The sequence below is a fragment of the Trichosurus vulpecula genome, chromosome 8 (genome assembly GCF_011100635.1).
Source record: "Trichosurus vulpecula isolate mTriVul1 chromosome 8, mTriVul1.pri, whole genome shotgun sequence".
NCBI lineage: Eukaryota > Metazoa > Chordata > Mammalia > Diprotodontia > Phalangeridae > Trichosurus > Trichosurus vulpecula.
The window spans coordinates 10,304,780-10,318,660 of NC_050580.1; the positions used below are offsets into that span (position 1 = coordinate 10,304,780).

A 13,881-nucleotide genomic window follows, 5' to 3' on the forward strand; every position below is an offset into this window, starting at 1 on the left:
TGTGTCACACATATTTTTCAAGTATACTAAGCCAAACATTCAGAGTACAAAGCAGTACAATTCTCAGTCTATCTGGAGCCCCAACATCCCCATCACAGCATCTTTGTACCCCAGGGAGCTTACGCCAGCCAGAGCTCCAAGACCACAGCTGCAATGACTCACACGGCAATTACTGATAGCAAAATAAGACCGAAACTTGCTAGAGTGAGGCTCACCCTCTTTTTTTAAAAACGTCAAAAGCTCACTTTTGAGGTCCTGTTTTTTGTTTTCTCATTGACCTGATACTCTGATCAAAAGGACGGACTCACGTAAGGCAAGAAGCCCGAGCTATGGCGGAAGAAGCCCGCTCAGGCCTGCGTGATTGACTGTGCTGAGTCCGGGATGAGGAAGAAACCTCTTGCTCCCAGGACAAATCTGGCTGTTGGCTCTGCTCACCCAGGAGATGCCGGCACCATTAATTCAGACTGCTGTCAGACCCAGAGACTGCTCAGTGCAGCTGTGTGGCGTGCATGTTCTCAGGCTGCTAGGTCTCTACCTCAGAGCCTCCCTACCCTGCTGGGGCATCTCACCCATTCTCTCTCTCTCTCTCTCTCTCTCTCATAGGCACAATATAGCACTGGGTGTACTTGGTTACACTGTGTGTCCCACAGATGCCTGTAAGCTGATCTCTATACTGGATGTTTGGAAAACAGAACCACTTTCCATGAATGACAGGCTCCAGACTAGTCAATGAAGACTAGTGAATTCACACTGTAGTTGGTCTGTAATATGACTGTCCTAACTTCGGGGTCCAGGGCTCCTGGGAGGGGAATAAAGGACAAAACAGAAAAGGAAGACTTTCCTGTCCCTCTGAGTGCAGATTCAGCCCCAGAATGTCCTGACAGGGTGCCAGTGTCTTGAGCACCTTCCCATTCCAGCCCCCTCTTGCTGGCCCCCACCCAGGGCCATGGACTCAGTTTACTTATAAGGGGCACATGACAGAAAGCCCCTCAATCTTCCCAGTTATCTGCATCTCGATGAGCAATTGCCTGGCTGACTGATGCCTCTGACTGATGGAATTCTTGGCAGAGCAGCACAGTGACGCCAACGCCTTTGGCAGCAGGAGATGTTTATGTGGCGGGGAGCCGCCCAGAGCAGGGCAGCTGTGCCTGGGGAGTCTCACCTGACATTTGCTCCCTCAAACTCTCCCCATCTTTCACCTATTTCTGAATCTCAAGCTTTTAAGTTTCATCACAAGATACACTTTCAAGTGGGAGTGGGAATTTCACTGCCACTGCTGAGGTGGATAGGCCAAGGGTATGTTAAGGGTCATCTGTAAGCAGGGAGTTACAAGAAGATTGCCCATACTTATTACATAGTTCTAAGCTTACTTTTCTTAATTTTAGGTAACAAATACAGGAATGTTAATTAAGCGAAGCATTTCCTTAAGATGCTTTATATTGCTTTTAACAAACCCAATCTAAATTTTAAAAAACAACACTTTTGACTTAAGTTATACTTAATAGCATATTAATATGTGCACACAAGGTTCACCTCTGACTATTAAGTCGACAAGGAAGACATTGCAATTGGTTGAAACTACAAAAACAAATTATGCTAAACTCTTGAGATTCTGAACTTGTTAAAACCATTCTTTTTTGGTCCAAAGGGACTAGTGCAGACTAGGACAGAGAATATTCTTGCCCGTGAGGACAGCCAGGAGGCTCCTCAAAGACAGCTGGTCAGCACAGGGGACACTCTAGCATTGCTGGAGCATTTCGAGAAACACATTTCCATATGTTCTTTAAAAGGGCAGTATGCCTAAATACCACTCCCTGATGCCACTGGACTAAACTGTGAGATGGTTTAGAATTAACAATGTGAAACCCTAACATTACTGGTCTCAGTAATACTTGAGCTAATAAAAGGTCATAAAATGGTCAAATGCTGTTAAATCTGTGATGAAATGAAAATGTCCACATTAATCCACCCCACTGTCTTGCCTTTAGTCTTCTAAGTTTGCCAATACTATTGTCTGATACTAAACAGAATCTGCCATCTGATCACTTATGGGAGCACACTCCTCTTTGTTAACAGGGATGGGAAAAGCCCAAGATGAGGAGGGGGAAAGGCGAAGCCCCAGACTGGAAACAAGCCACGCAAAGCCACCCCAGTGCCCAACTGTTTATCTTCTCCTGCCTCTGGCCTGGGAAGGAAATGAGATGGATGCTTCAACTCTTTTATCTGGGGCCTCTAAACAAGGCTGACAGCCTTAGAGACCCCAAACACGAGGGTTGGTCAGGCTAAGCAGGTCAGGCACCTCTATGTTCTTAAAACACATAACTCAAACAATCCACTACCCACAGACTCATCACTGCTATGAGTCCCATAAGTGGAAGTGAAACTAAGAAAACATGGGGATCTTTGGATGAATTCTATCTGCAATTCTAATTTAGCCTCCACAGGAGCTCTGGAAACCCAACAATTTAGGCTAAGTGGACAAAAGGGTCCTTGTTCCTTCGAATCCACAGTCCCAAGAAAGTTGTGCATCCTTCTCTCTGGCCCTTCAGTTTTCATCCCATTTATTTTCTGCCACAAGTGAACAGCGAAGTGCTGACTGACTGACCTGATTAGACGCACTTGGATCATCAGAAACAGAGGATGGCATCTCAAAAGGGGCTGGCCAGGAAGCCCCTTCAGTGTCCTCATGTGTCTGATCTGGACTGGAAGGGGCTCCTGGCTCTGCCGCAGATGGGACAGGCTGAGCGGCACCATCGCCATTAATGCTGAAACACAAAGCCAGATGCCTGAGCGCCACCATCCAAGAATGGTGCCCAAGACCCCGACATGAAACCCCAACACCCCCTGCTTAGAAGGCTGAGCCACCTGGTCAAGGACTCCGGGGAGCCTCTTGTGAACATTCTGCCACAGCGAACAGGCTCAAAGTAAACTTTTAAAACCTCAAAGTTTAAATACAATGCCATCTCACTAGTGTCAAGAGATTCAGATTGTCTTAGACCATAGATTACTTATTTATTTTTCCATGAAGCCAAGGTGAAGGAAGGATAAACTGCATGGCGCTGAGTACCTGTAATATAAGAACTTGGAGAGAATTGCCTTCTGGTACCAGTGTTCTTTGCTTTTCTTCTTCCGCTGCCACTTCTGATCGATGAGCCGCTGGTAGAACTCCTTGAGCCACGTCCAATCTCCGGTCTGAGTAATAGCAGAGTGGATTAAGCATGTCAAAATAATGGCCCACTAGAGGCTCTTAGCGACACTATTTAATAAACATGCCCTTACAGAATACTACTGATGATTTTAACAAATGTCCTTTCTGAAGACAGCAATTTAAATAACTGCAAACACTGTGGAGGACCGATGTACAGACAGACACAGAGATGGACACACACACCCAGAGCAGGGTATCGCTGAACAAAACACCCAAAAGCAGTCGAGAAGAGAGACTGTAGCTAGTTTAGCCAGACAATCTGCTGAAGCCAGAGGAAGACCACTGATGAACACAACAGGAAATAGGTTGGTGTTCTTACAGTGATCTGCTCTGGATTATTTCAGGAAGCCTTTCCCAGCCCCATTTAATCTAGTATCTACCCTGTTAAGTGTTTCCCATTTATCCTGAATCCAAGAACTGCTCAGAATAAGGGGTGGAGTTGTGATAGGCCTTGATAGTGTGAGCGTGCCCACGAAGACGCAATTGTGGATCTTTCAAAGTACATTCTGCTATATCAAAGCACTGGGGAATCAACATATTTTTTACAATACTGCAACTAGTGCCTCCTAATCAAAGGTCACATCACCAAACACCTTAACAAAGCCGTGGCTGGTTTTCCTACACCTGCTTTACCTGGGATGACCTCATGAAGAGCTCCTGAATATCCAGCTCATCCAGAAGAAGAGTCCTTCCGATGCGATGCACCGCCATGCTGACATGGGACTTACTGTAGGGGATCTTCAGGAGCTTTTTGATGTTCTTAGAACAGAAAAACAAAACAAACAACAACGTGGGAAGAAATTCCTGTCTTAGCTTTCATTTAGATCACAACAACCCGGCTGGGTTTCTTTATGTACAAGTAAATAAATACTTTCTATCAGGAATTATTATATGAGGTGCCATGGTAACCACGTTCACATGGGTATGTGACCATCTTTTTGTTTTTGTTTTAACCTGCTTAAGTTTTCAAAAACACTAAGGACCATGGGCCACAGAGAACCCTCAATCCGGGCTCCACTTCCCCATGCACCAAGGTCTCCCCACTCCCAATTCCCCTGCCCATATGGCAGATGAACCAGACCGACTCCCAATCAACCAACTCTAAAGACGGACATTGTCAAGGGGACGAGCAAGGGTGGGTACGTACTTCTGAATCAGACACAACGTCCACATCATTTCCAACAGAGTCAATGAAGTCATATGCCATACCGAAGCTATCACAGAGAAAGAAACCATGGATTAAAAGGGAGCCCACAGTACCATGTAGATAACAAAGCTTCGTAGCTCGGTATCCAAGAACGCTACGGAGAGACTTCAGGGAGCCATAAGCTTGGGTGGGGAAAAAAAACCCACACCTTTATTTTCATTGAGCTCTAACTGAAATATAGCATTTCCTTCAATTATAAATTTCAAAAAATTTATTCTTAAAAGGGGTCCTTCAGCTTCACCAGACTGTCAAAGGGCTATCGAAGGGGTTCGTGATGCAAAAAAAAGTTAAGAAAATCCCTCTTTAGGAGACACATTTGGAGTGGAGCTTTAAATCACTAAAATTACCCAACTTAATATTTTTATGATTATAAAACTCACCAAATGAGTTATCTGTGAAACACACAGCACAGTGCCTGGCACATAATAGTAGTTTAATAAATGCATGTTCCTTTCCCCTAGCATTCTAAAATTCATTTTGTGGACAAGGAAGCAACCAACAAAAGAGATTCAATTTTTGGTGTAGGGAAAAAAAAACCAGAGCAGAACACCAAAATTACCTTTGGGGGCCTTTTAGTTCCATCAATGCAGAAATCATTGAGTAGTGCATGGTGCACTTAATAGTGATCCTGAGAGATTTCTAGGAATATGTGATTTTGTTATTTCACTATCCTGACTCAGCAGCAAGATTATTAGACTTATTATTAGACTTAGACTATATTAGACTTATTAGACTATATTATTATAGACTTATATTAGACTAAGAATTATTAGACTTAGAAAGGAGAGCTGGGTTCTTCTAGCCTTGGTTCCACCATTAACTGGCTGCAACAAGTCACTTAACTTCTGGAACTTGGATTTCTAGTCTGTTAAGTGATAGAAGATAAAGTCTTACTTGTGAGACTTCTGAGCTGTGTGACCTTGGATAAGTCACTTAATCCCCAAGCCTCATAAAATGAGGGGGTTGGATTAAATCACCCCTAGCCTGGCAATTCTTTGCTGCTTTTTGGACACCGGGAACAGATGTCAGAAGATAAAGAAATGAACGTATTAATAATAAACACATTAACATTGTGGAAACATCGAGGACTTACAGACCTTGAGAACTGTTCCCATAGAGGATGTGGTTCCAATAAACGACTCTGTTTGTAAAAGGGATGTTGCACACCACTGACTCAGTCTTTGCATAAGATTTGTCAACATTCTCTTCTGTCTTTCTCCCATATCTTCAAGCAGTAACACCTACAGCACTATACCTAGTAGCCACAATGAGGAGTGACTTTCCTGGCTTAACTGAGGGGGTGGGGGTGGGTGTCAGAGCCGCACCCCCGCAGGTACTAGCAGCCACCCAAGGGAGAGGCTCACACAATTTACAACTAGAGGAGATGTAGGAGAACATTTTTTTCCTAATCCAACTCCTTTTTACCAATGAGGAAACTGAAGTCCAGAGAGAGTGAAGTGACTTGTTCAAGATGGTGCCTGCAGGAGATGCCATCTGCACCCAAGGCCTGGGATTCCAAAGCCCATGCGCTCTCTATTCGGAGGAATGGCTCCTCGGACTCACAGATTCAACGAAGAGAGACAAACCTCTACATAAGTCATTCCAATAAACGAGGACTATAAATGGCAGCTCTAAAATCAGGGAGTTGGGTTCGATTCCTCGCTCTGTGTTCTGAGTGACCTCTATGAGGCAGCAGCTTCATCTGTAAAATGAGAGACTGGGCCAGGTGCTCGCCTTCCTTCAAATTCTCAATTCCAAGGAGTTTATGAAGGCAAAATAAACACCAAAGCCACGGATTCAAACTCCTCAGCACAAGGGTTTAGCTCCTGGGTGAGCCCTTTGGTCAGATACACAAACCACTTTTACAGCGCCAACACAGGGCGACAAGCTGCCCAATGTTTCCACACTCCTCAGCCTGGTAGCAGCTCCACCATCGGTCAAGCAGTGGGGCTTCAGTTAGCGCTGAGGTTAGGCCTGAATTGATACAATCACAGGTCCTTCAGGGTACTGACAGCAGGCTAAGTGCTCGGGAATCTGACGTGGAGACCACGGGCAGCCATGCTGGATCACGGAAAAGGCACAGGACTAAAGCTAGAGTGTCTGACCTCAGCCCTGCCCATTTACCATGTGGATGACTTGGGGAAAGTCGCTTCATCTCTCTGGGCCTCAGCTGGGTCATGTAAAAAGAGGGAGCTGGACCAGCAACCATTTTAAAGAATCTCCTTCATGTTATTCCACGATCAGCAATTCCTTATGAATGCAGAATTTCTAGCAAACACTAATACGTATCTGTAAAGATGCCTAATGTTACTGTAAAGCATGTCAGTCCGGATGCCCTATGTACACCCCCCAGCCCCCATTCATTTTAAGTGTACCTCTCCAAGTATTATGCAAATATTAGCTCCATTTACTCCATCATCCAACGTGAGAGATCAGATATTCAGGGTATTCATTTATAGACAACCAATGGCTAAGAGTAAGAGGTGACTGTGGGACTCCCAAAAGGATTCAAATTCAGCATTATGAAGAATCAAGTGGACATTCTATAGATGATAAACTAATGATAACTCGACACTTTCATAATACTTTTTTTAAAGGGTCCAAAGATAGAGCATCACCTTTGCTTCCAGTCTGACTGTCATTAGAGATGCACCAAGTGCTAGCAAGAACAGACTTAGAGAAAGGTAAAGTCTGGGGCATGTGGGACACTGGCTTACCTCGAAAAGGGCTTGCTCCTCTTACTGTTGCCCAGAATGGTGGTTCCTGCTGGGCCAAGTTTGGCACTTTCCCGTAGCCAGTTGGCAGGTGGAAGCTTTAGGTCCGTTTTCTCCTCGAGACGGGCAAAGGCGGCACGGGGAGGGGCAGATGAATACTTCACCACGGCCCTACTCTTCACTTCATTGCCTCCGAGAAGTAGCACCGATTCCTGTTTGGCAAAAGCATATCACTGGGGGGTGGAACCAAGATGGCAGCTGGAAATTCCAGAGCTCCCAGATCAAGGAGAAAATACTGCAAGTAGCCAGAAAGTAACAATTTGAGTATTGTGAAAACACAATCAGGATAACACAAGATCTAGCAGCTTCTACATTAAGGGATCAAAAGGCTTGGAATACGATATTCCGGAGTTCAATGGAGCTAGGATTAAAACCAAGAATCACCTACCCAGCAAAACTCAGTATCATGCTCCAAGGCAAAATATGGCCTTTCAATAAAATAGAGGACTTTCAGACTTTCTCAGTGAAAAGACCAGAGCTGAATAGAAAATATGACTTTCAAACACAAGAATCAAGAGAAGCATGAAAAGGTAAACAAGAAAGAGAAATCATGAGGGATTTACTAAAGTTGAACTGTTTTGTTTACATTCCTACATGGAAAGATGATGTGTATGATTCATAAGACCTCAGTATTAGGGTAGCTGAAGGGAATATACATATATGTGTGTGTATATATACATATACATATATATATGTATACGTATATGTATATACGTATACATATATATGTATACGTATATATATACATATACATATATATGTATATGTATATATATACATATACATATATATATGTATATATATATACACGGACAGAGGGCACAGGGTGAATATGAAGGGATGATATCTAAAAAAAATAAAATTAAATTAAGGGATGAGAGAAGAATATATTTAGAGAGGGAGAAAGGGAGAGATAGAATAGGGTAAATTATCTCACATAAAAGTGGCAAGAAAAAGCAGTTCTGTAGGAAGAGAAGAGAAGGCAGGGAGGGGGAATGAGTGAATCTTGCTCTCATCGGATTTGACCTGAGGAGGGAATACATACACACTCAAATGGGTTATCTTACCCCACAGGAAAGGAGGAAGGAGATAAAAAAAGGATGGACAACAGAAGGGAGGGCAGATGGGGGAGGTGGTAATCAAAAGTAAACACTTTTGCAAAGGGACAGGGTCAAGGGAGAAAATTGAACAAAGGGGGATAGGATAGGAAGGAGCAAAATATAATTAGTCTTTCACAACATGAGTACTATGGAAGGGTTCTGCATAATGATACACATGTGGTCCATGTTGAATTGCTTGCCTTTTTAGGGAGGGAGGGTGGGTGGGGAGGGAAGAGGGGAGAGAATTTGGGACTCAAAGTTTTAAAAGCAGATGTTCAAAGAAAAGTTTTTGCATGCAACTAGGAAAGAAGATATACAGGCAATGGGGCATAGAAAACTATCCTGCCCTACAAGAAAGTAAGGGAAAAGGGGATGGAGGGGAGTGGGGTGACAGAAGGGAGGGCTGACTGGGGAACAGGGCAACCAGAATATATGCCATCTTGGAGTGGGGGGGAGTGTAGAAATGGGAAGAAAATTTGTAATTCAAACTCTTGTGAAAATTAATGCTAAAAATTAAAAATATTAAATTAAAAAAAAAAGCCTATCACTCACATTTCTCCCAAAACTACAGGAAAAAAAACCCATTCAATTGTTTTTTATTAAAACAAATTATTTGATCAGGGCTACTACAAGGAACCAAAAATTTTGTACCATTGTTTAGGAAAAAAAAATCATCACATCAGACTTTCATAAGGAATGGACTCATCCCACATGGATTAATTCCACATTGTAAATTCCTGCTTGTAGAGAAACATATTTATGGTGACCCTTTTTGTCTGTTAATTCCAAAATAACACAACTAGTCAATAATTATAACTTATGTTTGACTCTTTAACTTACAACTGACCTAACCACATAAGCTACTTTTTGGCTTGTCCTAAATAAAATGTGAAGGGGCAGCTAGGTGGCACAGTGGATAGAGGTGGGGCTGGGAGTCAGAAGACTCGTGTTCCCGAGTTTAAATCTGGCTTCAGACACTTAGTAGCTGGGTGACCCTGGGCACGTAAGAAATAAAATGTAGAAACAAGCCCTAAATAATTTACATAATCAAGAAGGGGTTTTAGTAAGTCATTTCCATGGGTACTAAGTGGGGATGGGGTAAGGGTTCAACCTCTAAGTTCAAGGAGGACCAGTAGGGGTGCCCTTCCCTCGTGCCCCTGCCATCCAGGCCTCAGCCCCCTGGATCCTGCATGTGCAGTTGGGCTTCCTTTGAAGGACTGCTTCCCTCAATAAGAAGGCAGCTCCCCCAGGACCACACTCATTCTTGTATCCTCAGCACTTAATGGATGCTCACTCCCTCTTGGCCCCCTGCACAGAAAACACCCTTTGGGTAGGATTCCCTCCCTGAGCATCCCCTCTACAGTCAGACTGTTCGCTGAGGCTTAGGCCTTATGCCAGGGCCGGCTCACAAGGGCCACCTGCCACAGCCCCTGGACCCGGCTCTGCTGGGAGTTATCTGTGTCACCTTCAGCGGGTCCTTCACTGTACCCCTCATCTGTAAAGTGATCCCGATGGTCCCATTCAGGTCAGTGGCTCCCAGACCGCCAGTTACCAGCAGTACGACCCTGGAAAAGTCACTTTCCGATCTGGGGCCTCAGTTTCTCCTTTTGTAAACCTGGAATATCTACACTGAGTTTTCCCCACAGGATGATCGTGAGGAAAGCTCTGTGCGTGTCTGAAAACAGAACGAGGCGTGGGCCGTTCTTAACCTCGGGGTGTTTCTGCATCTGGTCGGTGGCGACGAGGCGGCGCCCCTAGAAGAGATCTGCAGGTTCAGGGCAGGAGGTAACATAACCACTGTGGCAGGGCCTCTGGCTACAAACAGCGGCCTCCAGCAGCATCCTCGGTCACAGGACACAAGACGGAGCCGCTCCTGGAGCTTGCGAGGCCGGGCTCTCCTTACCCGGACAAGGGGCTCCCTGTGTAGCCAGGTTTCCCAACCACGGCCAGGCTCCCCAGGCTCCCGCGCCTCTACCCGGTGTGTGTGTGGGGGGAGGCTTTGTGGACGCTCAATGTCGCCCCCCCAGTCCCTCCCTCTCTGCTCCCCGCTCTCCCTCATTCACCTCCACGGCCGTGGCCGCCACGAGACCTCCATCTCGGCCCCTCGGTGACATGTCCGGCCTGCCCGGGCCCTCCTGTCGTACCTCCCCCTCCCCTCCAGGGTCCTCCAGCCCTTCCCTTCTCCCAGTGTTTCCCACGCAGGCATTCCAGAAGCTTCCGGAACCTTGCCGACCCCGCCACACCCCGGCCCCCGCACCGCAGGAGCCCCGCCGCCTCCTCGGGGGTCTCCCGCTCTGCAGCCAAAACGCGGACCTGGGGAGGCCTGCCCTGGCTGGACGCTGCCCGGGCGCTCGGACCCCGCCTACGCCCGCCACCCGCCGGGTGAGAAGAAAACCGAGGCTCGAGGGCCAGGAGGCCTGCCCGGGTCCCTCGCGGTTACCTGCGGCGCCGGCTCCTCGGCCGCCTCTCCTGGGAGGACGCTGAGCCCGCTGGGCCCCGGTGGCGCCTCGGCGCCCGCCTCCCTGGGCTCCGCCATGGCGGCGCCGCCGCAGGCCAGGCCCCGGCCCGGCCCCGGCCTCCCTCCGGAACTGGCGGAAGGAGCGACCCTCCGCTGCCTCGGCAGCGACTCCCACGGCTCCTCACGAACCACTTCCGCCCCTGACAGGAAGGAAGGAAGGGCGGCCGCACGGGAGGCGGAAGCGCAGCCATGCAAAATCTCGCGAGCACCAGCCACCTCCCCTCCCCGCTTCCCCCGCCGCCCCCCCTGGGCATGCGCTGGCTCTCCTGCGGAGGCCGTGCCGCATCTCCGAACTGGCCTTGCGCATGCGCATGCTCCCCAGCTGCAGACAAGGTCTCACGGGATTTACAACTCCTCTCACCGCACTCTTCTTCTCCTTCCCTCCTAGCTGCCTGGGGGCGGGAAAACGGAGACCCAGGGAGCCTGGGACACGGGCTTGGCCTGAGCACGCGCAGTTTAAGGGGCTCATTGTACCCGCGGAGGGAAACTGAGGCCCAGGACAGCGGTCAGAAAGTGCGCTGCGGCGCTGGGACCCCACCCCGGGGGCTCCCCCGCCGGTGCCCCGTGTAGGGCAAAGGGGCCGCGGGGGAGGGGAGGGCGAACGGGCTTTCATTCATTAATGCCACAAGCAGTGACTTAGCGCCTACTGTGTACACAGTACAGTGAGCATGTAGTAGGCGCTGGTAACAGCCCATCTTACCCTGGAGAGGGGGAGATGAGGGAGGCCTCGCAGGCCCTCGGTATGAATCCTACCCAGCTTTGGGCTAGTTCCTTCGGGGGCCTCAGTTTCCCTGCCCTGTCAAAAAATGAGGGGGTGTCGGAAGTGGCCCCTGGACCCCCTGCCCCGAACCTAGTGGAGAGAAGGTCCCGGGCCCCCCAGGAATCCCCAGCGGGAGGAGCTCGGGTGGGCAGGGCCCCCCAGCTCCACGGGTTATCTTGGGGAGCATAGCGGTCCCCCATTGCTCTGAGAAGCAGCTGGAGGCTTGTGGGCTTTGTTAAGGCTTTCGTTTACTGTCTTCCTTTCCTTCCATCCCCAGGGCTGGGCATACAGTAGGCCGTTAATCAATGCTTATTGTTGTCTGGCCTGGAAGGCAGCCAGGGATTCCAGGAGGTGGAGGTGGGGGAGGCGTGCGGATCCAGCCTGGAGCTGGACCTGAGGAAAGGCTGGTGTGGTTTGTCCTTGGTTCTCCTCCGGGACCTTGGGGTCCAGGGGCCAGATATTCACCAGGAGGACTGGAGATGGCCAGGATGCAGTGGGAGCCCCAGGCCTTTTCAGGGTCTCACTGAGCGTGAGGCAGCCCCCTTTGGTGCATAGCCCTCTTTAAGAAGAGAGTCCAGGGCCCGCCCCTTTAATAAAAAATGGCTGTGGGAGGGGAGCGCCCAGGACTGCGGTTCCAAAGAGAAACAGTTACTGCTGACGTTCACTCTGAGCTCCGAGGGACAAAAAGTAACCGCTTAGTGGTGCCTGGGTGCGGACCTGCTGTGGGCCGAGAGTGAATGGGGTTTAAGGCTTGGCCTTTGAGAAAGAAGTCTAACTGGTAAACACCAAGGGAACGAGGCAGCTCTGGGCCATCAAAAGGTACCTTCCTTTGGGCAGAGCCCCCTCAGGTTAGGGGAGGGGAGGACAGGACAGGACAGGACTCAACTCGACTCTTCCAGAAGCAGGCAGGCAGTTGGGCAGGGTCTGGCCTGCTGGGGCTAGGGAGGGAAGAAGAGGACACAAGAGGAATGAGGTCCTTGGTGATGGCAAGCAGTTCAACATAGTGGTCCAGGCTTACAAGATCTCACCGTTCCCCAATGTTAAATCAGAAACCACAGGCAAGTGGATGACCAAAAGGATATTTTGTGTCTCCTTTTTAAAGTTTAATTGATAATTTAAGTGCGATGGGGTTTTGGCACTTGTCTAGATCCCCACAGATGGTGTCACCCAGGGGGAAGATTGGTGAACCAGGACAGATGTGGACCTTCTCCACTAGCCCATTGTGTGGTTGGGAGCAGCCTTTTTGCCATTGGCTTCATAACTGGGACAGTGTGTCTTTAAAATTGCTTGATTGACCTTATGCAAGTTACTTAACTTTTCTCTGCCTCAGTTTCCTCATCTGTAAAGTGAGGGGGGTTGAATGCAGCAGCCTCAGCCCTTTTTACTCTAAATCTATGATCCTATGACATTTCCCAGTAGTCAGGGAGGGTCTTTGCCCTCCTCAGCTGGTCTTGCGTCCCTTTAATCCTAAAAGCAATTTCATTAGTATCAATAACTCTTTAAACAGGCAATGGGTTGAAACCTCTGTGTCTATGTGTGCATTGCAGACAAGAAAACCCAAGAGCCTTTGGGTGGGAAAGATGCTGTTTTGAGGATCTCCTAGCAGTCAGTGCCACTCTCAGCACAGCTGGAGGATCTCATGTGAGTCCTCAGTCAGGGTCCTGGGCCTTCCTTCATAGAGGCTAATGAGTCATTTTGCTAATTACACATTTAACCACATGGTCTCCATATAGAGTGAGTGGGGGGGAGGGGCATGTCATTCCCCCAGCACTGGGGCATAAGGGTTTACAGTCACTGATTGGCTCTTGTTGCTCTTGTTCCCAAAATCTGATGCAAGAATTGTGTTCCCTGTGGCAAAGAATCAGAAATTGAGGGGAAATTGTGTTGGTAACCAAAAATGGGCTCCTTAGCACTTAGTCAACAAGTGCCCTTGAATAGTTTGGCTTTTTCCCCTGAACTAACTGAATGCTGTTTGTATGTTGGACTGGAGTAAGCTTGTAGGCCCCTTCACCTTGCTTCCCTTGCTTAAGCAGATCGAAAGAACCTGTGCTTTCCCCGGCATAACTTACACCCCTGCAGAAGCCGGATGGTTAAAAACAGCTTCCGTTGGAGCCAGAGGCTGCTACAGCTACAGCTTCAGCTGCAGCCGAAGCTGAAGCAGGAGCTGCCGGTAGCAGAGCTGACCTACGTGAGGACTGAGGAGTGCTGAACAAGGACTTGAGGCCAGTGGGTAATCTTTTTACCATAGAGGGGAAGCATGTATATGATTTTGCTTTATACCATCATGCTTCTCTGTGGCCTCCTGGTTACTCTT

General features: G+C 48.2%; 1 protein-coding gene and 1 long non-coding RNA gene across 5 annotated transcripts in view; one reads left to right on the plus strand and one right to left on the minus strand.

Annotated features, from left to right (window-relative positions):
* Nucleotides 1-10,879, minus strand: part of EDRF1 (erythroid differentiation regulatory factor 1) — a 36,792-nt gene extending 25,913 nt beyond the window's left edge. For all 4 annotated transcript variants that reach the window (XM_036736086.1, XM_036736084.1, XM_036736085.1 and 1 more), the window contains exons 1-6: nt 10,730-10,879; nt 7,133-7,341; nt 4,356-4,422; nt 3,842-3,967; nt 3,068-3,192; nt 2,606-2,765 (exon numbers count right to left, since the gene is read on the minus strand). In XM_036736086.1, coding sequence (XP_036591981.1) covers nt 2,606-2,765; nt 3,068-3,192; nt 3,842-3,967; nt 4,356-4,422; nt 7,133-7,341; nt 10,730-10,825 — 783 coding nt within the window. In that variant the 5' untranslated portion in view covers nt 10,826-10,879. The remainder of the gene's footprint in view (nt 1-2,605; nt 2,766-3,067; nt 3,193-3,841; nt 3,968-4,355; nt 4,423-7,132; nt 7,342-10,729) is intronic.
* A 325-nt stretch (nt 10,880-11,204) lies between these two features.
* Nucleotides 11,205-13,633, plus strand: LOC118829949. The gene is made up of 3 exons (XR_005008998.1): nt 11,205-12,386; nt 13,115-13,208; nt 13,601-13,633. It is a non-coding gene; the product is annotated as an uncharacterized LOC118829949 (long non-coding RNA).
* Nucleotides 13,634-13,881: the final 248 nt, after the last annotated feature.